This window comes from Anser cygnoides, chromosome 12 (assembly GCF_040182565.1).
Source record: "Anser cygnoides isolate HZ-2024a breed goose chromosome 12, Taihu_goose_T2T_genome, whole genome shotgun sequence".
In the NCBI taxonomy this organism is placed as follows: domain Eukaryota; kingdom Metazoa; phylum Chordata; class Aves; order Anseriformes; family Anatidae; genus Anser; species Anser cygnoides.
Window position 1 is genome coordinate 16,502,687 of NC_089884.1, and position 26,271 is coordinate 16,528,957.

At 40.2% G+C, this 26,271-nt stretch overlaps 1 protein-coding gene and 1 long non-coding RNA gene across 3 annotated transcripts; one reads left to right on the plus strand and one right to left on the minus strand.

The window, feature by feature from the left end:
• Positions 1 to 3,635: 3,635 nt before the first annotated feature.
• Positions 3,636 to 11,907, plus strand: LOC125184170 (uncharacterized). The gene is made up of 5 exons (XR_010834616.1): positions 3,636 to 3,754; positions 5,842 to 5,949; positions 8,243 to 9,229; positions 9,405 to 9,535; positions 10,411 to 11,907. It is a non-coding gene; the product is annotated as an uncharacterized lncRNA (long non-coding RNA).
• RBL2 (RB transcriptional corepressor like 2) lies at positions 4,855 to 26,271 on the minus strand. Of its 2 annotated transcripts, none has more exons than XM_067004599.1 (22): positions 26,035 to 26,271; positions 25,304 to 25,434; positions 23,852 to 24,052; positions 22,376 to 22,440; positions 17,615 to 17,743; positions 16,881 to 17,041; positions 16,711 to 16,775; positions 15,816 to 16,002; positions 14,748 to 14,914; positions 13,977 to 14,086; positions 12,884 to 12,987; positions 12,387 to 12,524; positions 11,681 to 11,845; positions 11,314 to 11,425; positions 10,402 to 10,674; positions 9,659 to 9,933; positions 8,949 to 9,125; positions 8,711 to 8,782; positions 8,207 to 8,324; positions 6,940 to 7,142; positions 6,340 to 6,504; positions 4,855 to 5,550 (listed from the first exon to the last, which is right to left on the minus strand). In XM_067004599.1, exons 1-22 carry the CDS (start codon positions 26,254 to 26,256, stop codon positions 5,380 to 5,382), a joined length of 3,411 nt encoding a protein of 1,136 aa, XP_066860700.1. In that variant the 5' UTR covers positions 26,257 to 26,271; the 3' UTR covers positions 4,855 to 5,379. The 2 variants fall into 2 exon arrangements, with proteins under 2 accessions (XP_066860700.1, XP_013051104.2); XM_013195650.3 differs by lacking the exon at positions 26,035 to 26,271 and adding an exon at positions 25,532 to 25,689.

Genomic DNA, 26,271 nt, shown 5'->3' on the forward strand with positions numbered 1-26,271 from the left:
ATACAATTTAGAGTGGCTCTTTGCTAAACAAATTTGAGGTTAAAGTAAGAGGAACTCAAAGCTTGAGTTACCAACCAGGTGCTTCTGAAAAAGCTACGTGCAACTGAACTTGTATGCAGCTCTCTGAAAGCTGTTGGTGCCTCTTTGCATGAGGTGTGGATCTATGTAAATGGTCATGTAAATGAGGACAGCCAACTGACACACATTTATTGGCTTTAAATGCACTGCGTTCTGCGTTTGGCTTTCTGTTATTGTAAACTATTGAAAGTGGTGTTCCAACCATACTGAAAATCCTGTGAGCGCTCCCCTTCAGGTGTACTGACGGCACCCCTGGCGTCTCCTGGGCCAGGCTGGCCCCTGGCAGCCCCGGGAGGCTCCTGGCTTCCCCGCCAGGCACAGCCCTGCTCCTGTCTCCCTGGGATCTTCGCTGGAGAGGCTGGAGGCCGCGTCTGCCCCTCACGGAAAAGGGTGAGTGACCAACGTGCTGCTCTGTTCCTGGGAGAGGGCGGGAGGCAGTAAGGGGGAGTCAGCCTCCTGCTCGGCTGCCTCTCCTGCCAGGGAAGAGCTTGCAGGTGGCACAGGACAGGGCTGTAGCTGGGACTGTAGTGTGGGACTACAGTTGTTTGTTGCCACAAGTACTTCTGAAATGTTTAGTAAAAAGGCTGCTGAGCTGCTGTGAGTGGTTGTACACGTGGACTGGGGTCAAAGAAGGCGACTGTCCAAAGTCCCTTTTGTTCTGAGAGAGACTGCTTTGGTGGTTGGGCACATTTTGCCTTTTTTTTTTCTTTCTTTCTTTTTTTCATACTTAAAATTTTACAAACCTGAAGGCAGTGCACAGGGGGAAAGGCCTTTCTCTGTCTTTCCTGGTATCTCTTATTTAACGCCGTGTTTGGCAATTTATATTGTTAGAAGTGGGCTGCAGGAAGGAGCTCACATCCAGCTTGCACTTTCCCCAGCACTTCTGTGCCTGTGAATGGGCTGCTCTCAGGCCTGCGCATGGCACAGTGTGCAGCAGTCTGACAGCTGCCTGACAACTGTCTTAATGCTTGGAGAATGTTTTTTGTTGTTGCTGTGGTACTATTCTCTTGATTCCCGTGCAGCTGATCTGCTGTGTGGGGGACAAAAAATCCTTCATAAGCTTTTCTGGTTGTTACTTGCATTCTAGGGTAGAAATACCTGATAACGCTGAATAGGCATTTGTTCGTTTTCACACCATGCTCTGTTCATTGTGTGTGCCATTAATCATAGATTCATAGAATCATAGAATATCCCGAGTTGGAAGGGACCCATGAGGATCATCAAGTCCAACTCCTGGCACCGCACAGGTCTGCCCAAATGTTTAGATGATGTGACTAAGTGCACAGTCCATTCGCTTCTTAAATTCAGACAGGCTTGGTGCAGTGACTAGTCATTAGCCTTTATAACAAATGTTTATCCAGTGAAGCATGGCTGCAGCTTTTCTGCTAGGGATTCTCTAGAATGGGTACAGCATACTGAAAGGGGACTTGAAGGCAGTGTTGAACTTGCAAAAACTTGTGAGAGGAATGTTGGACTTCCTTGTAACTCAGTGCGAAGGAAAAATATGGCTCTGTCACTGACCGTGTCACTTCTTTGTGGCATCGGTGCTCCTGCTAGCCTGTGTATTTCAGACTCTGATGGGCTAAGGAATTGCAAGTGTGTTGGAATTGTCACAGGTCTGTTGGAACTTGCACTAGGAGACAGAAATGGAGTAACTGATCGGAAAGCTGAGCTTGTATTGCACAGAAAGTGGTGGTATGGTTTTGTTTCAAGGAAAACTTGTGGGGAAAGTATTTTGAGAGCCCATGCGCCGGCCTGCAGTGAAGCTGCTAAAATACTGTGAGCATTAATTGTCTTGCTGCTGTTCGTCTTATGCTTTTCTGGGGCATTGAGATTTAAATACTTGAAATTCAGTATGTGAAAGGTTCAGTGAACAGAGACTCTGATGTGAAACAGAAAATGGGCCTGGAATTTTGGCTGAGCATAATGTGCCAGCTAGGCAGGGAGACAGAACCAGCGTTAACTGGCAGGTGATGGTTTTTATCTACTTATATTATTCAGAAGGCTCTGTAATAAATCACTGACTTGCAAATTTCCTAAGCCACTTAATTGAAGGACTTGCTTAGAAGTTTAATCCCTTCTAATTTTGGGCTGCTCTTTTATTTCAGCTGCAGCAGGATAGACGCAAAGCTTAATTCATGGTGGTATATAAAGCAGAAAAGTAATTTTATCCCCAGAACTACTGATGGTGTTGGGTGGAGGCAGAGGTAAATCAATATGGAGCAAATCCATAGCCCAATGGCAATTTGGAGATGTGGCTATGATTGTTTTATTTGTGCAGTTGTTGCTGGGGTTTAGAAAACAATTAAAGAGTAGTAAAAGCAATGACAAATGACGATGAAAGGCGTTAGTGAAAATGATGGTGGTTCGAACATGTTTCATCTTTGAGCTGTTACGGACAGCTGTAGGCTGGGTGGGTAGGCTGTTACTGGGTTTCTCTGTAAGACCCATGTTAATAGCAGTTTGCTGATGTGAAAACAATTATATTTAAAGAATGCTGAACTTTTTTAGTTTAGAATAAATAATGTGAATAATCTTTATTTTTTTTTAGGTTGAAAAACAGGAGAGGATAACTGGGTCTTCTAGAATCAGCTTGTGTATTAAAAGGAGCTGTTCCAGGAGCAAGGTAGGCAAGTAAGTACTGCTGATACAAAAGCCTTTTCTCCACAAGTTAGCTGTTACAGCTCCTAGTGCTGGTATGTCATCTAATGAAAAATTAACTGAAAAAAGTTGTCCTTGCAATGCTTTGCTGAAGTGGCATTTTGAAAAACACTTCTAAGTATCATCTTTGCAATTCTGCATTCTGTAAAGAATGTTTCAGAAAGAGAAATGGAAAAAGAAAACTAACTAAATGCAGAGAAAAAACAGTACGTAGTTGTAAAAATAGTACCTGGCTGCTACTGGTCCAAACAGCTCTTAGCAGCTTGATTACAAATCTCCCTAACTGAGTTCAAATATGAGTGCAGAGGCTAGCGTTTATGAAAATATTTCTGCTTTCCTTGGACTAAAATGTGTTCTGTTACGTTACAAGCGCCTGAAAGGAGGCAGCACCAGCTTGCTGTCGTTCTGGGGTCCTTTTCTGGCACGGAGCCCCTGTCCTGCCACCGCCGCCTCCACCAGGAAGAGGAACGTGGCCACCACCAGCCCACGTGGCCACCACCAGCCCACGACTGCTCGCAGTGACGCCCAGGTAAGGCAGGGCCGGGTTCTCCCCTCCTTCAGGCACCAAGTTACAACAGAGCAACGTGGGGAAACTCAAAACACGGTGACTAAACTGGGGCAAGGGTAAAGCCTTTTCACTTTGTGTGACCAGTAAGCGCAATTTTTTATGATTATTTTAAACCATTAATTGCAGTGTTTGTCTGAAGTTCTTCTTGAAGCACATCACGTGCCTTACAGCTCTCAGCTGTGTCACTGTTCTGATATTTGCTTTACGTGCCAACTGGTCAAACCTAGCCTTTGAGAGACGCATGCTATTTTTGGCTTTGCACATAAGAAGCTTTTTTCACATGAGCATTATTGTGAGTTTATAAATTCTTTATTGAAAAATACACTTGCAATATTTTCATACAAAGTAATGTAAATGGTACAAAGTAACAAGAATTGTCTGACAACTTCATAAATATTTTTACAGAAACATCTACACAGCTGCTCGACTTCAGCCTTTGTTACACAGGTAAGAATGAAAGATGCTTCTATTTTTACCTTAATTGAATTTACAGTGAAATTAAGTCCTAAACCTTCCCATTATTCAAAGGAGCAGGAATGAGTGAAAACATCAAGCTTTTAATTGTTTCATTATAAAAACTTATAGAATCAGTGTGTGCTAAATTTTACATTGAACAGCAACACTGTCCCCAGTTGTCAGTGAAAATGAGTAAATTGCTATAGTATAGCACGCCAGGTATTAGGAAAGGACTTAAGCATACCAACAAGGTTGGTATTTTAGAATTATTTTAAATGAAAACAATTAGTCGGTCTAATTGATATATGCAGTGCTTGCTGATCCTGTTAGTAGGGGAGGGATTTCTCTCCCAGGCAGCCTGATTTTTGTCCGTTTAAAAAAAAAAAAAAAATCACAACCCCTCTGTCCTTTAAAACCAAACAGCAAAAAGCTAAATATACGTTTTTAAGGGGTTGAGGCTACCTTCCTCCTGAATAAGTGAGATGGCCAGTTCCTGACTCTCAAAAAGAACAATATGCAGAAACATTGCTTTTTTTCAAGGCATTCTATATGCTCGTAAACATCCCTAGCTTCCTGCATTCATTACTGCATGCACATTAAGTTAAAATTAATTCTTAATGCCATTTGCTGAAGAGGGAAGCTATAGGATGTCAATTTGAAAATAAATACAAAAGTCAAATTGCTTCAATAAAGAAAAATATCTGAAGTCAGCCTTTAAAAAAAAATTCACATTTAGAAAGTGCCATTGCAAATATACAGCAAAACTAATCTGCCTTAAAAATGATGCTTCACAGCCCTATCAAAAGTGCCACCTTTTGAACAAGAGTTCACTTTAAAACATTGCACAGCTAAAAACAATGCATAACAAAATTAGCTACTTTTATACAAGGTGCCCAAACGTTAAAGCGAAATAATGTGATGGTTTTCAGGGGCACACAGAACACCCCGAATATAAAAGTATCCATTCAGATAGGAATTTTTTTTTGTTTTGAGCCCTGAATTAAGCTAGCTTCCTTTTCCACAGGGAACAACTAGATTTTCTAGAAAATCACCTAAGTCATTATTTTTGTGGAGGTCATTAATGTTATATATATATAAAAAAAAAAAAAAAAGACCCCCTTGAATATGAGCATCTTGGCACCGTGCTCCCATGTCTGATACATACATAACTTCCTTGTCCAAAGCTGAAAAGGTAAAGCACTGACAAAAACAGTGTAAGTAGACTGGTTAGAGCAAATGGATTTAAATACCTGTTGCAAGGTAAGAAAGCTGTATTAGGGATGCATCCTCCAAGCAATAAAAAGTTTTTTAACTGCTTTCTCAAGCCAAAGCCTGAAGACAGCTCACTTGCCTTATAATTAGCTTAATGATGGGGCAAGTTTGAGTTGCAGTTTGAAATGCATCCTCAGTGTCCCAGGCATCGTAGGAGACGCCTCCTCCCGCTTCCTGCCAAGTCCAAAGGCTCAGCGCAGTCTGGCAGGAGGCAGTCATGAGGTGGAAAGACAACAAAAGACGACAGCCTGGTGTTTGCAAGGCTTGGTGAACCTGTGCGATGCATGAAGCTACCTGGCCCCGTGCAGCAGGAGAGAGGGAATTCCCGTCCTGGACCACTGACCTCAGTGAGACCCCCTGTCATTTGCCACATCCTGTAGTCGTCTTAGCAGAGCAGTGTGATTTTCCTGACAGATCCGCTTAGCTGGTGCTTCGGTACCATCTTCTAAGAGAATGCCTCTCTTCTTTGTTGGAGTTTCTCCTGTTTTAATCATGCTGTTAATTTCCTTTAGCCTCTGGGGAGAAGCAGGAAAAAAAAAAGGCAGAATTATCTCATTATTGCGGCTACCAAAAAAGTGAAGTTTTTTTAATCCCTTTACTGTGATGTCACATGTGCCTTATTTCTGGCAATTATAGAAAATACTTGCTGTAACAAACTAACCCTTTTGACCACTGTATTGCTCTCTCTCAAGCAAGCCTTTTGTACGAGCTTTTTTGGTGCTCTGGTGCTGTGCACATAGAGGTGAAAGGCCTTCCTGCTGTAGTTAGGACATGTTATCTCACACCACTGTTATCTCACACCACAGATGCAGCAGTTCCGATCCTGAATGAAGATGCTTCCCGAGGAAGATTTCTACTCCATTCTTGATGACCAGATATCACAGGATTTATGCAGCCTGTTTCATATTCGCTTGGTAAGTCTGTTCACATCGAGACATGTTTCCCCTACTAAGCAGTTAAGAGGGTATGACCATACTTAGTGTTCTACTCCTTCAAGTGTCTTCATGCCAAATCACCCATCCTGTTACCTGAAAGCAAATGGCATCATGGCCATGCCTCTTGAGTCTTCCATGTGTACCATTACAAAGGGTAACTTTTCCAAGTACACAAGTAACTTGGACACCTACTTGCTTTATAGCTTCTTAGATATGTGAACTGTCAATTTGGAGAGCGTTAGGTGACAAAGTACACCTTGTACAACACGTCTTTCTGTTTGTATTGTTCAACTTTCTCTAGTTGCACTACCAGAAAGAAAAGGTAGAATTAAGGATTTGTAAAATCAAAGTAAAACACTTTAGTCTTACCTTAGATGGGCTGCTGCTGAAATAATAGAATATTTTCTCTCGAGGAGAGAGAGTAGGCTCATTTTTGTGTGGTGAGATGTATACTGGGTGATTCTGGGACAGCTGTATTCTGCGAGGGGAGACGATTCTTACAAACGGGTAGGGCGAGAGCGGAGGAGAATCGGTCTGCTCAAGGGAAAAAGAAAAAAGCACTCAATACGAGCTGTCTAATCTCAGTAAGCTACCTACAGTAAGGCTTTTGTAAATTGGTCACCTTAAGCGTGGTTTAGATTTTTTTTCCAGACTTAGGTCATACCCTTACCTATTTAGAACATGGGCAAGTTTGGTCATACTTCTAGGCCATACTAATATTTTACTTATTTTAACTGTATCAGAGGCTGGTGGATGACATGGCTTGGTGTTGTATACTTCATACATGATTAATTAACAGAAGTGCTTAATATTTCAGCACCAGAGTATGTCCTTGAACTGAAATTATTGTCACTAAAAAAAAAAAAGCCCTTGAATTTGCTTCCCTTAAAATGAGGTTAGCTAAGAGTATTTTACTGCGTGTACAACAAAACAAGATGTATTTACCAATGAAAAGCAGAGTTAACTTACCCCATTTGAAGTATACTTCAGGGCAAACTCTTTAATCTGCTCAATATAGATGTTGTTATAGAATTGTATAAGGTCCCCTCGCTCTTCCTCCTCAGTGTCGCTGTTGGCACCAGTCAGCCGGGTCGGCGTAGGGGGAGCGCTGTTGGGGTGAGGTACAGGCAGGGTGCTGCTGGATCGCATCACGGGGCTGGAGTCTCTGCTAGCTGAAGAGACAAGAGGAAGCTCTGCTTTATTCAGTCACAGCTGCCTTGGGCATTTCAATCATTCCGATCCCAGACAGTCAGCTGCACACAAGAGCTGCATTCCACATCGTTAAATTGCAGTACGGTAACCCTGAATTTGGTGTCGATAGTGGAGATCGTGATTTTGTTGCCTTAGCATCCTTCCTTACAAAAAAGCAGTATGTTGTTCAAGATATACTTGCTGAGTGTATGTACAGACACAGGCTTTAAGCTCAGCTAAAACTCCATTTCTCAGGAATTTTGCTATAATTTTAACAGTACCTTGCTCTTGTTGTCAGCTGGCACAATTTCAAATAAGTAACGTCAGTCTTTTGTCAGCCACTGGTAGGAATAGATGTCTTGGTAGTACTTCCTGCTGGTTTAATGTGGGAAGTTGCAAACAGTATGTACCTTTTTTTTCCCCCTCCCTGCCACGTTTCTGTGACAGAAAACATTAAGATCTACATTTATACTGTCATCTATTAAGTAGCTGGTGGTAAGAATATACAGCATTAGTTACTTGCTTTCCTGTGCAGAAGGTCATTTGAGGAAAATGCGTTAGTTCAAATGTCAAGGAAAGACTCATCTACACTTCGGAGACAACAGATTCGCTAAAATAGATGCTGTGGGCGGCTGGTTTGTTCTTAGCTACGAAGCCAGACAGCTGCTGCTTCTCAGCTAAAATATTAAAAGAAACTGCTGCAGCTCCATGACGGTTGTAAGTAAATGAGTAGCTGAACAGGGGCCAGCACTGGTCTTCCCTGATTCACAAAGACGTGTTCCTTGGCGTACCAGCTTATCTCAAGAGTTCAGGCTGCCATTGTGGTGAACTGAAGCTAAGCTATGCAGTGACTGATTCAAACGGGCCTGCTTCAAATGTCGTATTGAGCTCGAGTTAGCTGCTTGTTAAGAGTATGTCCTTAGGTGTATCCAAGTGTACCGAAGAAGGATCTATTTGGTGTGGGGCGACACAAAATCCAACTTGTACTCCATGCATAATGTTTTGGAAGGGGGATTAAAAACACATGCAATTTGGAAACACTCACTTTTTTCTTTGTTTTTCTCTTTACTTCTGTCCGTAGGTGAGTTCTGCTGGCTGCTACTATCGCTGCTGCCAGACTGTCGTCGTCGTCTCCTGCCTTTTATCAGGACGCTCCGATACACCTGCGGGGAAAAAGAGGAGCATAACACGGGAAGTATGATTAAATGTGTGGTTACCTAGTCAGGGAACAATAGGATGCATGATAGAGCTGCTTTTTAGAAAACTTCTCTGTGGTATCAGATTGTTTCCTACAGGGGAAAATACAGCCTCCTACGATGATGATTATCCACTAGGCACTGGTGCTGTAGCTTGTAAGTGAAAATATTTTCAACTAGAGATACAATTTAGCATAAAAAGCTTTTGGTAGTGCAGGATTTTGACTCTGTCTTTAAGGAGAGTGCTCACAGACTGTGTATATTTAACATTAAGTCTTACTTTGAAAATCTCTACATTCCCAAAGGCATTTAATTAACCAGAAGCCACATCATTTAATATTAACTGTACTTACATGACTCTTGGCTTGTGGTTGTGTCCGATAGCAGCGCATAATGTTCTGAAATGATCTGTCATCTTTAGTAACCTAAGCATAGATAAACAGACAAGATTAAAATTGTTTCTGTGTTCTTTTTTTTTTTTTTTCTCCCATGATTTGTTTAGGGGTGGTTGTTTTTTGGGTAGGTTGTTTGAGGAATTTGTAGTCATAGCATATTAAGCCTTAAAAAAGCAGGTGTTTTTATTCACCTTACCTTAGACATTACATAGATGGCACACATGAGCAGCTGATCCAAGTGTCTGTCCATCATGATTTCAGGGCAGTGCACCAAGGAATACTCAAAACAAGTCCAGATCTTTTTCCGCAGCTCATCAGATATATCGAGTTTGACACAGAGATCCCGTAGACGAACACTAGCTAAATGATACACCTGTTGAAATTGAGGCTGTGCTTAGGAGCACATCAATACTGCTTTTCTCATCCAAGCTAAAGCACAGTTCAGACTTTGTACAGCCTGTAGAACTTGTGCAAATGGTAAGTCAAAAGAAGAATAACTAAATTTAACTTTTGTGTTTACTGGTATTGATGCTAAGAAAGCATTTGTTTGAAGCTTAAATTCTGGAATTATTTGCAGTGCAGGAACAGCACCACATAACCACTGTATTGAATAAATAAGAACATCTCAAAGATGAATTTCTTTCTTTTAAAGAGCCTTAAAGAAAATGGACACCTTTAAGCGGCTGCTGGCTGCTACTCCACAACTAGAGCAGTGTTAATCTGCTCCCTTGCCAGTGCGAAATGGTCTGCATACCATAAGATATGTATCTGAATAGACTTAAGGTATACATTAACTTTTAAACTGAATATTCTCTTACCATCATTAAAAATAAGCAAATATTTTTAAATCATAGAGGACCTACCGCAATACAAACTAAACAAAGCACAAATCAGACTGAAAAGTACCTTTCTAAAGAAGAGTGAAAGCGAGCCCATCTTCCGGGGCTTGACAGATGCGGCAGTGGCAAGTTGCTGGGTTTGTCTTTGCTCTCCAGGAGAGATCTGCTGCACAGTTACCTGGCCTGGTAGCTGTAACGTTGCCCCAGTCATCTGAGCGTTCAGGGTACCAGCAAGAGTCTGGGCGCTGAGGGGCTGAATGGAGCCAGAGACGGCTTGAGGCTGGGTTCCTACATTTACCTGGACTGGGAAGAAAGTTATCCCCCCATTTTCATTGGCAATACCTGTAATTTAAGAAAAAGAGTCTGAAGTGAGAGCAAGTTTTGGTGGTATGAATGATATTTTGTTTGTTTTAATAGCTCAGTAATTCTTTTATTAGTTGCTTAAATAGCATATTATAGATATGAAATTGTTTCATCAAAATGCTTTGGACTTTTTATCGTAAGAAGACAAGAATATAATGGAATTTAACTAATTTTTAATAATAATGCTACTTTCTTCCCCTGCCAGTTAAGGAAGGAAGGGTTATTGAAATACCTAAGTTCAATAAACAGTTGTTGGTAGTCAGAAGATCTTCGTGCTGTCAGCGTTCTGTCTCTAAATTCTGTTCACCTATGCATACGATTTTTCCCCAATTATTAATTCTTAAACCTGCTTTTTTGCCACTGGCATGATGTTCTCCCTAATGTACTCTTCTGCGTACAAATACTCTGATGGGAACCAGCCTAATCCTACTGTTGCTTTTCCCTTACCTTGTACAGGTATTGTAACAGTTTGCCCGTTATTGGCTGTTACGGTGGCAGTTGCCACTGTGACCAGTGTCTGGCCGGGCACAGGAGTTACGGACATCGCTTCGGGATTCATGTTCTGCACAGGCACCGTATTTACCACGGGCTGCTGGGAAACCCTTACTGGAGTTCCGTTGTCAGAGGTATTATCGTTATCAACAAACAGTCTTCTCCTGGTGGGATTGGCTGTAGGAGAACTGTATCTGTCATACAGGGTCGTGGGAGAAGATGAGAGGCCTGAGGATTTTAAAAAAATAACAAAATATATATAATATGTATATATATATACACATTTACTTCTTGTATAATCCCTTATTATACAAATATATGAAAGAAATCTAATAAGAACCAAAACTTGTCAGCCGAAGTTCTTCTGGAAGCATTTTTAAAAAGTTGTCTACATTTGTCGCTTACAAATTGCTCTTACAGATGACTTGATCTCAAATAATGCAGTGTTCAATATTTTTCTAAACTAACATATTATGTTTTATTTTTTTTCCCCAGAAAAAAAAATGAGGCTTCACAGAAGTAAATATATAGCAGAGCTTCTATTCTGGTATAACAATAAAACAAACTGTTTAGGGGCTACTGATTAGAATATATGTATTTACATATTTGTCTACACACACATACATACAGACTGTTCATACACATAAAACCCTGAAACCACCCTAACAAAACACTATTTTGATTTGAAATAACAAATATATCTTAAACATCGGACTTAACTACATGAGTTGCAATAGCAATACCATTTACAAGTTTTGCAACTAATTGTACATTGCCAGAGTAGCTTCCTTCTGTAACACCATTTAAGTTTGTAAACTAAAGGTGTAGTCTAAGAACAATAAATGTGTTATGCTTTAAAAATCTCACCTTTTCCAAGTCCTCCACTTTCAGCACGAACCTCGTTTATTCGTCTTGGCGTCAGTGGAGAACCTACAACACTGTTCGCAGCAGATCTCTCAAAATACTGAGGTGGCATTACCTAAAATAATTATACTTTTATTAAAGTGTCTCTATCACAGATTCACTGCATAACAAGTTTTTAAAAGCTTCTAACCTAAAACATTTGAATGGCAAAGTATATGGAAGAAAATGAAACAATGAAGAGCACTGAAAAACTACGCTAAGTCTAACTTAAAACCCGGGCAGCGATTGTACAGGATATCATGTCCACTCTCTCTTATTCTGTCTGGATAGGAAGACTATGTGAAGTTATGTAATGTAAAGAAGTGCTTACCTCTTCACAACTGGGAACTTTGTTTTCATTATCTCTGATTCTGTCCCACAATATGGATTCCTGCTTCCATGCCATGCTTTCCAGGATCTGTTCTTCAATATGATTAAGGTGTTTTACTACTTCCCGGCAAAGTCCATCTTCTGCTCTAATAAAAACCTCGATTACCTGTAAAGCAGAGAATTATGAACTCCACATAATACTAAATAAACAGTGAGTGATAAGTGTAATATACTTGTTTTCATGTGTTTCTTCTTACAGAAAGCTCTAATTCCTAATTTTCAGGGAAGAGACTAGTAGAAGTATCAGGCTGCATCACTATGGTTCAATCAGCTGTTGTCCTGCTGGTTTATCAGAAGATAGGTATTGGTATTTTTCTAAACAAACAATAAAACATGTCATGCACTGTTTCAGAATAGCTGCTACAACAGCTCATTAGCTGGTTCAAGATGAAATGATAATCTGTTAGTTATTATTTGGGCACACTGCTCCTGTGTTAAACTGAGAAACAGTATTTTGATTTTTAAACGCCCAAGCTACACCCCAGAATGACAGCCAGCTATAAAAAAAAAATCTTTCAACACAAAAAGGGTAAAAACTGAGAATGAAGAGCTGAAGTACAAATTAACAGCTAGGTAAGGAGCTTACTTAATACAAGGCAAGAGCATGCATGACTTGATCAGCATTTCTTAACTGTTAAACACTTTACCTTATAAAAATGATAAACTGGAATGTCAAATATTTCGATGATGAAGGGGAAGTTTCCAGGTGGCTTATAGGTAAAGGTAATGATCTCAAGGCAACACGCCAGCAGAGACCGGTGAAACACATCTTGCTCCAGTATTGCCTGCAAGAGAATTGCACGTTTTAGTGCTTAATTTACAGTGTAACTATAGAACAGTAAAATGCTTTCTGTTCTGTCTCAGCAGCAAGAGTATCAGGCGTTTAAAAAAAGATCTGCATTTGTAGGTGACAGAACATAATCCAAAATGAGACATCTTTTACTCTTTAAAAATTTTATTTATCCTTTTTGTTTGCAAACACAAATGATTTCTTGTACAGTTTTTCTTTAATTCAGGTACACTTTCAGGCTACTTCTCAGAAATTTACCCTCATTTAAAAAAGCAGTTTGTCATGCTCTACAACTGATTTCCTTATTACAGATCCAACTTTAAAATGAGGCACAATTTGATTAGTTTTCCTTACAGATAAGTCAGTGTCTCCCAGTCTCCTCCTCTCTTGCTCAATAACCGACTCCAAAACCTTGTAGTACAGTACCTCAGCACGACGAAAATGCTTACTGGCCACATCTGCAGGAATTTTAAATAGAAATATCATGAAATACAATTCAAAAATCATTAGTTGTTTTAGCTTAAGATAATTTACTTGGATTTCTGTGCGGCAGGGACTACAATACTTGCAGGACTAAATCTGACTAACATTAAAAACTTAACACTAACTGCGGTATCTCTCCCCTATCCTGCATAGATTTGTGATTGCAGACCAGAACAACGTATGACTGAACCCACAATTTGGTAAAAACACCACGTACAAGAACCAAGTGCACCATGTTCACGGTGTATAATACACCGTGTATTATAGCGATTTTTATATAGCAATTTATGCACATATTTCAAGTTCAGAAAATACACTGTTTGGAAATGATCTATATGGATCCAACTTGCACTGTGCAACAGAAAACACTGAAGCAACTGTGTTGACAGGACCAGACACAAAGAGCATCTTCATAATTTCCAATCCATCTTTGCTCACTTCAGAAATCTTGACAGCTTTGCAAATAATACTTTGTGTTTATACTAGCAAGATTTTAATTAATATCTGTACTAACCAAACCTTGTATTTAAGCCAAATTTGCTGTAGGAATTTTGAAAAATACAATGAGTCAGGTTTTTCCTTACTATTACAAAAACTCATGCTATCAATATTCTTAGACTTGAGATGAAAGGTAGCACCCTCTCACAATGGGGCTTGGAACTAGATGATCTTTAAGGTCCCTTCCAACCCAAGCCATTCTGCCCTTGAGAGGGCTTTTTCTTTCCCTTCTGTAGAACTTGGAAGTATCATCAAATTCCAATGATTTAAGCCAAGTTTAATTATGAAAGTTTATACAGGGTTGAATGTTGCCATGTCTTAAGAATACCAGGAAAAGACAGAAGTAATAGAAAAAATATTCTTGTGCTAAAGCAGAGCCTCTATAAAAACACAAAGTTTACTTAAAAGAGATCAGCATTTTTAAATGCACTTTAATCTCTATTCATGTAACTGAAATGTTTCCTACCTTTAGAAAAATTACTGAATTCTCCTTCAGACTGCGTGCTCTGGCAATAGAGTTCACACATTTCTTTTACTCTGCTTGCAATAGATTGAGAAGGATCTCTGGAACATGCCCTGAAAATACAAATTAAACATTTTCAAAGTCCTATTCCTACTAAGACCAAAAAACAAAACAAAACCAAAATCTACAATTTGGATAACATGATTAAAGCATGAAGCTGTAAATATCTCAGACAGCACTGCCAATACACACATGTGCGTAGCTGTAAAACACCCACAGTGTAGTATTATTATTGTACGTATTGTAGTAAATACATGTTTTCATTGTAAGGGTTCAATACTTAAACAGCATTTTCCACGTGATACAAAAAGTGGATTAAAATACATAGTACCTAAGGTAAAAGTTTATCTGCATGGAGAAAAAAAATATTTTTAATTCCTCCAGTATGAAGTGACTTGCTAGGTAGTGAGGTTTGCTAAGTAAGAAGAAAAGCCTTGAAGAAAATCTATTAGCAGTTTGCTGTTCAAGAAGCTCATAAAGTTGGGTTTAAAATGTGTTTTCTTACAGCTGTCAATCTCTCAAGGACAAAAGGCACAGAAATAGAAGAGTGTTTTGAAAGTTTAGTATCCTTCTGGCTCTTATATTACTACAGAACCTTTCATGATTTTGCATTTTAAATTACACTATCTCACAGTAACTTTTGTTATTATAACCCTACTTTTTAAACATTTTTTTTGGTTATCAAACATCATATAATACAAACATCAAACTTACCTGAATATTTGCTCCAGATTTTCACTGGGGGCATTTTTCAGCCCGGCCAGCATGGTGTGAAGGCGGCTCAAGCTGTATGTCGCTATGGAAACAGGCGTCACATACGGGTTGCTCTCTTTAATGTACTTGCGGCCGGTAAGCGGGGTTGTAATCCTAAGGGATTTGGACTAAAAAGACAGAAAATAAGCACACAACTGTCCAGTGTTACAAAATTCAGAGCTTACAACCTAGAAGTGTCGGTCTCTAGAATTCTTTCTTAACTTGTTATAATATGTATCTGTGGAAAAAGACTAGGAATCAAACAACTCAAACGAGTTATGTCTCAGTCGCCAGCAATGACTATCTCTGTCACCAGGATGCTGGTATCAAATGCTGGTGTATGAATGCACGAACAGAGACGAAATGACCTCACACTGAAATGCAGATACTGGAGTGAAGCACGAAAGAGGCCTAACTAAAAAACGTCAGCAGTCCCCTCCCATCCTTTGAGTACCAAAGGCAGCTGAAGCTTGTAGGAAAACTGTACTGAGCCAGGGTTTCCCGTCGGCAAGTGTGACTCTTAGATTAAAAAAAGTCCTCCTGAATGTAGCAGAAACAATTAGCACTTCCATTCTGTTGCAGAAAGTATTTTTTTTTATTTTTGTCCTCAAGAATGTTGAAAGCCATCAACCAACTGTCAAGCTGGAAAAAGATCACATTTCTGTGCTCCAGCCTGCGTTACCCTTTTGTGCACTCTGATCTAACTGTACTGATAAAGCTCACATCCTTCAGCTGCCTGCCTCATATCCCTTCTCCTTTAAGGTATTTTTCCATCTTCAGGAACATTTTGGTGTTCTGTAATCACAGATAAATATGTCTGCTTTCTGCATGGAGAAATACTGTCCAAAAACCCCCACAAAATTAAACAATACATCTAAGCAGTTGCAAAATGTAACTCAGTGATGCTGTGTACACTGCCGGAACAGCTTCTCCAATAAAGATGGTAATTTTTTAGCATCTGTTACAACCAGACACAGACTAACTCAATGCCTTCTCCATAAAAGCAGCAACAGACCATGTCAGACTCACCCTATCAAAGTGTTGCTGCAGATTATGCTTCACTTGTACTCGTTCAGCTGTTTCCATTCCTGAAGTTGTATTTAAGCACCTTGTGAGAGTTCCAATTTCTTCATCTGCATCCTCCCCAAGAAAGATTCGCTCATCCAGATTTCCTACTGACAAGACGTACTCCTCATAAGCCTTATTGATGGCTTTGCTACAACAGAGAGGAAAAGACCGACACAAAACGCCTTTATTTAGTGCTTCGTTTACCTGTTTAGTGAAAGAGCACATTTCTGGCCTGTCAGAAGTCTACCTCAGAACTTATTTTAACCATTTAAAACCAACAATATCTAAAACGTGACACCGGCAAGAACATTATTTTTCCATTATATCTGCTGGCTTGCCGTTTGGTATGGCCATGGGAGGAACATAATACTGGGAGCTGGTGTTTGGCTGGAAACTCCTCCAACCTTACTCATCACAGCACCATAAACTGCAGTTGCCATTTTCATACCATTTAAAAGAAAACAGTAAGTCCTACTCATAGCATCTCTAGGTTTAAAAAGGAATAAACACCAAACCTGATTTTTCCCTCAGGCTTGAGCCCCACTCAGTGTGCCACCACAGCTTTTTCTTCCTAACATTTACAATTATGTACAAAAAAATCAAGGAAACATAGAAACAAGAATAAAAGCAGACATCAAGTAACACTATACTAAGGAATCATTCCTCTTATGCCTCAGGCCATACCACCTCAAAGAAAAGGAACTGAAACACAATTCAATGTAATACATAAACAGTAATAAATATGCAAATCAACTAGCTAGCATTAATGTTAATACACAAGAGTAATGCAAGTGCGATTGTGTTACAATTCAAGGGGATAAAAACGCAATCCAAACCACAAATAAAGTTGACTCACAAGCTATCGCCGAAGTTTCCAGGATCTAGAAATCCAGTCAGATTTTCATCTTTTCCTTTTAAAAGCTGTAAGACAGTTAAGAGCAAAGGATGGACATTTCAGTTCTTGAAAAAGTCCTGAAGATAATGACTAAGGAGATTTTTTTCTACATCAGAAATGTATTGACCAACCTTTTTGTCAAAAAGTTTCCGAATATATGGCTTCCAAAAATGTTCCTTTATGCCTTTTGCTTCTAAAACTAATCCATAATGTAATGAACACAGTTCTTCAATGATGCAGGGAGGATCAGATGACACTTTATAATCCTTACTGTGAAAGTCTTCAGGTAGACCTACAATTAAGAACAGTGTATTATTTGATTTTGCAAATTCATACCCTGTCTTCTTACTAAACTAAAATTCTGTGCTATGTGGTCTCAGGTAGTGTGAAATTAAAATGGTAAACTAATTAGTTCCCTTGAAAGAATAACTAATTGTACAGTGCCCACTCAACGTAAACAATCAAGGTGCCAGCCTTGTTTTTGAGCAGTGGAGCTTTCCAAACAGCTGCCTCCTGGGCGCCCTCTGGTCTGACTGTGTCCAGCAAGGACTGTGTCATTATAAACCCTTCCACTGACGTTAACACGTCATTAACAGCAGTGTTTAGATTGGAAATTCCTTCAGTGGTATTTCCAGAGTATATTAAGTTCTTGACTTAATATACTATTTACAGAATTCGATAGTCTGTTATCACATATGACATTAGTAGGAATATAACTGTGTGGCCAGACAGAGAAAATAATAATTCCCACATATTTCAAATTAGTATTACTTAATTTATTCTGTACTATGTATGTTCATACTCATTTCAGCAGCCTAAGAAATTCCTGCAGACTTCGGATAAAGACTTTTTTTTTTCAACGTACCTTTAAAATTAGGATTCAGGAGTTCTTTACGGTTAGGACACTGCAGAGCATTTCCGTATACTAGATCCAAAGCACATAACAAGAGATGGTAGGAATTGACCAAGTCATCACTGATCATAGGAAAATTACCTTCAATTTCAGAAAGGCACATGAGATTAGTTAAAATTAGCATAGATTTAAAATTATTTTACAAAAAACTACTGAGATTTGTATTGCAATCAATAATGGAATCTTTGAAGCACAGATCTGGGTGACTAAGATTGGAAATATCTGGATAGAAACACAGGGAGTAAAACGGACACACACTAACATATAGCAAATATAATGATAAAATACACTTTCAGGAACAGCAGCAATCATACAGGAACTCAAATACATTGTGCTGTTTTGAAAACAAACCTTACGGAGATGCTGATAAGCATACTGCAGGCTCCCTCTTTCACAGTAACCTGATCAATCAGTGCGTAAGTAACTTGAAGCAGCATGAACTAATGTGAAATGCCCTAAGGAAAAAAATTTGTTACCCTAACTCTGGGAACACAATCCCCAGTGCCTGGCAGCGTTACTTCTTCAACAGAGTCTTACTCCATCTCCCTGAGGCGGAATGTTGTTCTGAAGTCGTGTAAGGGGAAGAATGGGCTTTGACTGAGACTATCCTTTTCCCCAATTTTGCATTGCTATGGAATGTTGCAAAAAACTTTAACTCCTGCTAGGATAAAGTCAAGTGTTCAGATGTCCTGGGAACAGCAAGCCCCCCACCCGTCCAACAGCCCCCCATTCTTCAAAACAAATCCAATTCTGTTGGGGGCATGCTCATTACAAACATACATTGAACTTTATTTCTCTTACGCTTTACAAAAGTCTTTACAAGTGTGTATCTTTAATCTGGTTTACAATGTACTTTTATATACCTCTAATATAATTTTTGTTCATCATCTTTCTGTAGAAAAGAATACTTATATTCTTTTACCACCTTTCACAGAGGTTATATTCAGATTCCTAACTCTTTACTAAACTCATTTAGGTTTATGATATTCCTTTAGAGGAACGATCAGAGCTAAAAACAGTTGTAAAATTAACTATGCTGTTAATTCATATCATAAATCACAGTTCCATCAATTTATATGTACAGCACGATTTTCTATCACTTTTTCAATACTAATAAGTCTTTTACTCTTTTTTTCAGGTAAGGTCCTAACCAGTTAGCTGAACGCACAATGAAAAACAGGGGCAGCTCCCAGAAGAGATCTACCATATAGTAATAAACTCATGTAGGACACATCGAAATGTATATATGATTAAAGCATTTTCCTACACACGTTGTTACTCTTCTACCAGTAACGTACCAGTTTGTTCAAATTTATATCCAGTTTTCTGATTCTATGTTTGTTAAAAATAATTTGAATGTAGATAATTGGAACTATTTAAAATAATGAAGTCTACATGAAATCTGTGTTAACTGTACACTTTCGTCAGAGTTATTTCCAAATCATTAGTAAGTTCACAACAAAGAAATCAAACTCCTAAATATAACAGAAAAATGTTAATCAATATCTTAAAGTAACTTTTATGACAGGATCAATTTCATAACCATAAAGTCTAGCGTGGCAATAGCTACTGCCAGCAGTCAAAAATAAATCTAATTTTACATTACCAGTATGTTCATACAAGTGATTTGTTAAACCAGTGACATTTAAGATAATAATTTACCACTCTCTTTCACAACTATCCTGGTTTCAGCCAGGATAGAGTTAATTTTCCTCCTAGTAGCTGGTAGGGTGCTACGTTTTGGATTAGGATGAGAAGAGCGCTGATAACATGCTGATGTTTTAATTGTTGCAGAGCAGTGCTTACGCTAAGCCAAGGAGTTTTCTGCTTCTTGCTCTGTCCTGCCAGCAGGCAGGCTGGGGGTGCAGCAGGAGCTGGGAGGGGACAGACCCAGGACAGCTGACCCAAACTGGCCAAAGGGGTATTCCATACCATCTGACGTCATGCTAAACAATATATAGGGGTGGCTGGCCGGGGTGGGGGTCCGGCTGCTCGGGGGTAGGCTGGGCATCGGTCAGCGGGTGGTGAGCAATTGCATTGTGCATCACTTGTTTCGTACACATTATTATTAGTAGTACTATTATTATTATTTTCCTGTCTTAATAAACTGTGTCTATCTCAACCCACAGGCTTCATTTTCCCGCTTCTCTCCCCTGTCCCAGAGGGGGGGGGGGGAGGTGAGTGAACAGCTGTGTGGTGCTTAGCTGCTGGCCGGGTTAAACCACAACAACAACCAAGCATGAACTAATAAAAAAGTTATCTCAGTGCAGCAAAAAGAGATCTTTTTTGAATTGCCATTTTAAATAAATAAGTTCTAGAGTTTAAAAATAAATTCCTAAAAATAGTAGGTGAGAACAGCACTATCGCTAAACAGAGTCAGTATCTTACATGCAGCGTGTACCAGAGGTTCGAGCAAGACCTGCACTTTGCACTGGTGGAACCGAACGCACCACCGATCTTGAGGCGTGCAGAAATATCACGGTGACAAGCCTCAACTTGCCGCTGATGTGCGGTTGCCATGATAAGGGTTACTGCCAACCCTCAAAACACAGTGAACAAAACTTAACAGGAATATTTAATTCCTCAAATGGTAAACATTTAGTTTACATTTTTGTACTACCACACTTTAATAAAGTTACCACTAGTCACTTAATAATTTCATAGTTCATCAACACTGTAAATATGTTTGTTTTTTTTCAGCTTTCAGGCTGTGTTATCAGCACAGTATTGCAGCCTACAAAGTTAATTCACATGTCTGAAACTGCTCACCAGTGAACACGTAGTTAACTGATGATGCAGCTACTCAAACATACCAACCAAGAATCCAGCAAGAACAAGACTCGTATCAGTCCCTTTGCGCTTTTGCCGCTCTACCCACAGAAGTGGGGTTTCCATAGCAAGCAAAAGAAAAACTTGAGACATTTCAGACTGACCCACTTACTCTCTCAGCTGCCCAAGTGTGCTAACGAAGTGAAGTCCTGACTACTGGAAAGAGGTATGGTAGCGTCTCTGCTCTGGTCTCAGGGGAGTGCAAAAAGACATTTCATACTGCTTGAGAGCACTACTCTGAAGTGCAGGGGAAAAAAACAAACAAACAAAAGATGTAAAATAATACTGTGTTTCAAGGATGCAAGTAACATGCTTGTTTAGGAGAAATCTCTCTTTCCCTGCAACATAGATTTTACACCCTATTGGAAAAGGCAGCTTCTACATCAGACACAGGTGTTTGGTACAGCACCCGTGCAATGCCACAGCCTTCCCAATCTTTGCACAAAGAGACGATGGTGACGGTCCAGTGATATTGCAGGTAACTCTTCCAAAAAGAACTTGCTGACAACCCTCTGCTCTGTGGTACAGTGTAGCAGGAAAGGCTAATCTGTACTGGACAAAATTAGTGCCAGATAATTCAATACTGTGACAACCTAATCTGTCCTATCCTCAAAAAGCAACCAATTAAGGAAATCACAGCACACTGCACGAACCTTATAGCTGATTTACTTTAAAATTCAAAGCAAACACCCCACAGTCCTTCTTTTCTCCCTTTCCTTGTAGAAATGAGACTACTAGTATTCTAGAAGTTGTCCTGAAAAATATAAAAGCTCTGGAAATTTTTAATGGATAAGAATCTTCAAAAGTTCCTTCAATTATCAGCATAAGTTTTGTCTTCATCTGCCTCAAAACAGTGTCTTACTTGTAAGGAATTCCCAGGGAACTTTCACCCAAGCCATACCTGAAGTCCCAGGTAAGCAGAAACACTGTAACAACCAGATTTGATGAAGAAAGACTATAGATTATGTGATGACTGAACAATTTAAGGCTAAAATTTTGGGGAGCTTCACTATCCTTTGTGCAAAAGGATTTACTCCTGTTCCCTCTTGTGGCCTATCAGTCATTATCAAGAAAAAAATGCTTGCAATTCTTTGCTATTCACATTAGCTTTAAGGGTGCTTTTACAATAGTGATTATACATACGTTGCAACAATTACGCATACATTGCAATATACTGTCTCTTCACTGCACTATTTCTATGGTGTCCTATTAACAGAGGATTTCCCCTTGTGTATTTCAAAGGAATCTGAGTCTTCAAGACAACCAGACAGTTACACATACACTGTTATGTCCAAAAAGCAAGGGACAGTCATCCTTGTGAGAAAGACATATGCAGACCTACTTAGTAATGCACATTATTATTTGGTATAGTTACTGTGTGCACATTTTTTTAAAAGGGTGAGGGGGCAGGTTATCAAAAGAATTAGAATACTATCGTGATAACAGCATGAAAGTAATCACACCTTGGGTTTTACGATACATTCTTACTACGTTACAGAAAAAAATCTATTAAATATTATCACCATTGTTGGAAACTTATGAGGAATTTAAATTATTCTTTGTTCCTAGTGAATATATATCTATATCTCATATTAATTACAACTGTCTCTAAATATGAATTCACTAAAACTCTCAGCTAATTTTACCTTGGAATTACAGCTTAAATTGCCAAAATATTGGAAACATCACAGCAATATTTCACATAAAAGCTACCGTCAACATACAGCTTACCTCTGAAGAGCAGTAAAACATGCAGCTGGGGAAATTAAGACAAGATGATCCCTTCTGCAAAAGGCCTGTAACTGCCCACCGTTTAAGGATTGATATGAGACAAAGACTAACAAAACCAGGTCTGCAGTGTTTAATCCAGTTCAAATCTCTTACCTTTTGCATGAACAAAGAGCACCCAACAAAAGTGGAACACTTCAGTCACTGTGCACGGCTGTCGTCTTTTGGGGAAAAACAAAGCAAGAAGACGCAAAGTAAGCTCAGTGAATTCAGACTGACAGAACACCACACAACATTCAATCATTCTGAAAGAAAATTAGGCTTTACCATGGAGTAGCCAAAACCTCTCCCCCCAAACCAAACAAAACACACAAAAACCTGACTGAGGTAACGAAAAGGCTGCACACTGCTTTACTGCAGATGCAACAGGAACCCCAGTCTCAGTCTGCACGCTATGATTTGAATGTCACCATGGCAGTCCAACACAAATTGAGAGCTGGAGCTGAAATGCCTTCTTCAGGAGTATTCTGAGCAATATAACCACGTATACATGTTCTTGGAGGAATGCATTACACAGCGTGTTGATGTTAACGTCCTGTTTGTTTGCAAGTGTCACCTATGTACTTAGGTAAAGCATTTTTGTATGTAACTCTACAGGGTATACAGAATGCAAGGCAAATTCATTCAGGGTGAGGCCATTTAATCCATTTTTCTAGTTGTCTGGTCAGCCTTAAATCATTTATTTGGTTACAGCAGGTTATATGAGGAATGTTAAAACTATTATGTATTTCATGCAAAATCAGAAGTATCATCTTCTGACTTGATTTTCAGAATTAGTTCATACCTTACCATCCAAGCTAACCAACTAGCAGGGCTCCTCCTCTAATTGTAGTATTATATACACAGTATATTATAATTTCAACATTTTGTGCCATCTTAATGCTTCTCAATACATTTGTAACTCAATTTTGGTTACAAATACCACTAAGCTATGCTCACAAAAAACATCAAGGAAAGAAAGAAGAAAGCAATGGGTTTTTTTCCTAATATTTACAGTCTATCTAGCACAAGCCGTGATAAAGTGCTAGCATAAACAGATAAAATCTTGTTAAGATCAAAATAACCAGAAAAGAATGCTAGTGCATAATTTGACAGCTCTTATAATACCAACAGTGACAAAGAAACAAAGCTTCCACTATAAATTAAAACATGCAGAAGATCTGTCTCTATGGAGAAAACTACAGGAATTAATGTGTAGTGAAACAGACTGAGTTGTTCTGTGAGCTAGTGAGGCTGTCGAACCATAAAATGATCTAATTCTTCCAGCCTTCCCCACCTTACAAATACTAGTACTTCTCTTGCCTAGAGGCTGGTTTTCATTTTTCATCTTTTTCCCCACCCCTAAATCACAGAAACTTAACAGCTTTGGGACTTCACGCATCCCGTCAGATCAAACAAGCTGGAAAAAAAGATTCCAAAACTTCTGGAAGCGAAGACAAACAGACCACCTCTGATATCAGAAAGAACTACTATGAAAACACAGTTAAAACACATTTACAACAACCAAGAAATTTCAGGATATTGTTGTGACAGTGATGCTCTAAAGTCAGTCTGGAAATTACAGAAAGGTACCTCTGTTTTCTTCCTCTCTGTTGACGAGGTTGATCTTCTTGAGGATATCTGAAGATGTCCTGAAAAATGGGCTCATACTTCTTAAAAATTACTGCAGAAACTGTAAAGTTTCTCTCCAGTCTCTCGGTTCGTTCTCTGAACTGGGGGGGTAGATTCGCCATGTCTTCCCATTTTTTCATCTTGTTAAAAAACTCAATCAGGCTGAAAATATGGAACAGGTTAGATCTCAGAGGTTGCTGTGTTTTTTTTGTGTTTGGTTTTTTTTTTCAGAAATATACCATACATTTTTATTTATTTACAACAAAAGAGCAATTGCTACTTTCCTAACTACTGATAAAATGGCAGCATTGCAAATGTGACAGCTGTAGTTCAAAGTGTTCAGAGCCGGTCCTTCACCTACACACACGGACAGGCTTTCGGGCAGCTCGCGGCGCGTTGCGATACCCTCTGCTGATGACCCTGTTAATTACACATTCAAGGTTCTTGGCTTTTCCTCACAAAGACACCATCAGCTCCAGCAGGCAGCTTACTATAAAAGCAGATTGCTGTCATTTTTCTGAATAATTTATCTACTGAAATAAAATAAAATCTGACCTCTACTGAACACTAAAAAGCTCTACAAAGTAGGAAAAAATAAAGCGTATCACTTTTACACATGTACATTTCAATTCATAAATTTGGCTTCCATTCATTTTCACTCCTTTTTCTAAGCATGCTTTTTCAATGTTATTAGTCTTGCATAGTTCAAATGACAGAAAGTACTTGTCCGTATTCAGTTCCTTGAATGGCTGATTTGGAAAAAAATGCTTTTGAAGGAACTCTTCTGTATTGTTTAAACAAATAATAGTGGTCCAACAGTAAAGGAGACAGAAAGTGCATAATGAACAGTCATGTAAGCATTCTTTTTTTGCCGATCTACTAAATTGCTACAAAACAACCACATTGCTGATAAATAACATCATTTGTTTCAGGAAGTTCTCCTTCGTTACGCTATAGACAAAAACACTCGAGCAAAGTTTGTCAGAACCTGACATTGCTTTTGCATCATAAAGCAAGAACAAATGAAAAGTGAAAGTCTTGACAAAAAGAAAAAGCGAAAAGGTATTAACGGTGTCACAAGCAATGAAAACTGTTACTCTTGTGGGAAGCTCACACTTCATTCAACGTTCAAAAAACTGTTCTTCATGAGTTGGTTTCTTCCCCTTCTGAGCATAGGAAGTTAATCTCTAATTTTGAAAAGCAGTGTTTTTATGATATACTAATGACCAAAATGGAACTGTCCTACTTGTGTGGCAATGAGCTCTAGCGCACAGATTCCCACTGTGTAAATTCTATCTGTAAGAGCGGGAATCAAGAATGACATCCATCCTTTGTTCACAGTTTCTAAGTCTTCCAAACTGACAAGTAGCCCTTGAGATTTTGCGTTTTGAAACTGGCCAAAAGAAGAATTACCTTTGCTCCGAGCAGCGCAAAATTCTGGTTAAGGACACGAAATTTCCCTCAACCGTCCCTCTGCTCATGGTTGGAATCGCTTTTCTGCAAGCCACGTACAGGGCGCACGCCAGCCAGTGCAGATCGTTTCCCTGTGAAGTAAAACACGGCGATCTAAAAAGCTGTCAGGAGAAGGAAAACCTTTTTCCACCGTGCTGAGGGGAAGCACAACCCGTGTCCTGAACCAACCGTGCCCAACCACCGAGGAATTCGGTTCCCTGTCTCAGAGCTGACCCCGCCGCAGCGTGCTTGGAACGCGTATCGCTGAAGGTGTCACAACAGAAGTTACGCAATTAGCGGTTACGTTAATGAACTTCAGAGCTGACCCACAGACCAGCAGCACGGTTGGTGTCGCTCCCCTCCTAGAACGACACTCAGTACTACGCGTGTAAGAACTACCAACAGACTAAAGCAAGCAGCGGCTCCTTCCCGGGGACGCCCCCGCCCCTCAGCGGACACAAGCCCCTTCCCCACGCCGCCCAGCCCGGCAGCGGCCCGGCGGGCACCCGCACGGGGGCAGCGGGGACCCGCGGGGCGCCGGCACGGCCCCCCCGCCACGGGGCAGGGGCTGGCGGGGCCGGGCCCGTCACGGCCCGCCGGGGGCTGGCAGCGGGCGGCGGCGCCGCGCGCCCGGCCGGGCTCCCGCAGGCCCCTCGCACCCCTGGGGCCCCTCACACGCCTCACAGCCCCACCTCCAGCGTGTAGTTGCGCCTCATGCTCTGGAAGCTGAGCCAGGCCTCGGAGCGGGCTCTCTCGTCCATGTTGAGGCTGCTGCAGAGCTCCTCGTAGCGCTGCCGTGTGTCGCCCTCCTCGGCCGGCGGGGACGGCCCGCGGGGCCCGCAGGGGGGGCAGGGGCAGGGGCCGCCCCCCCCGGCCGCCGCCCGGCCCTCGGGCTCCCCCCCGCCGCCCGCCATGCCGCGCCCCGGCGC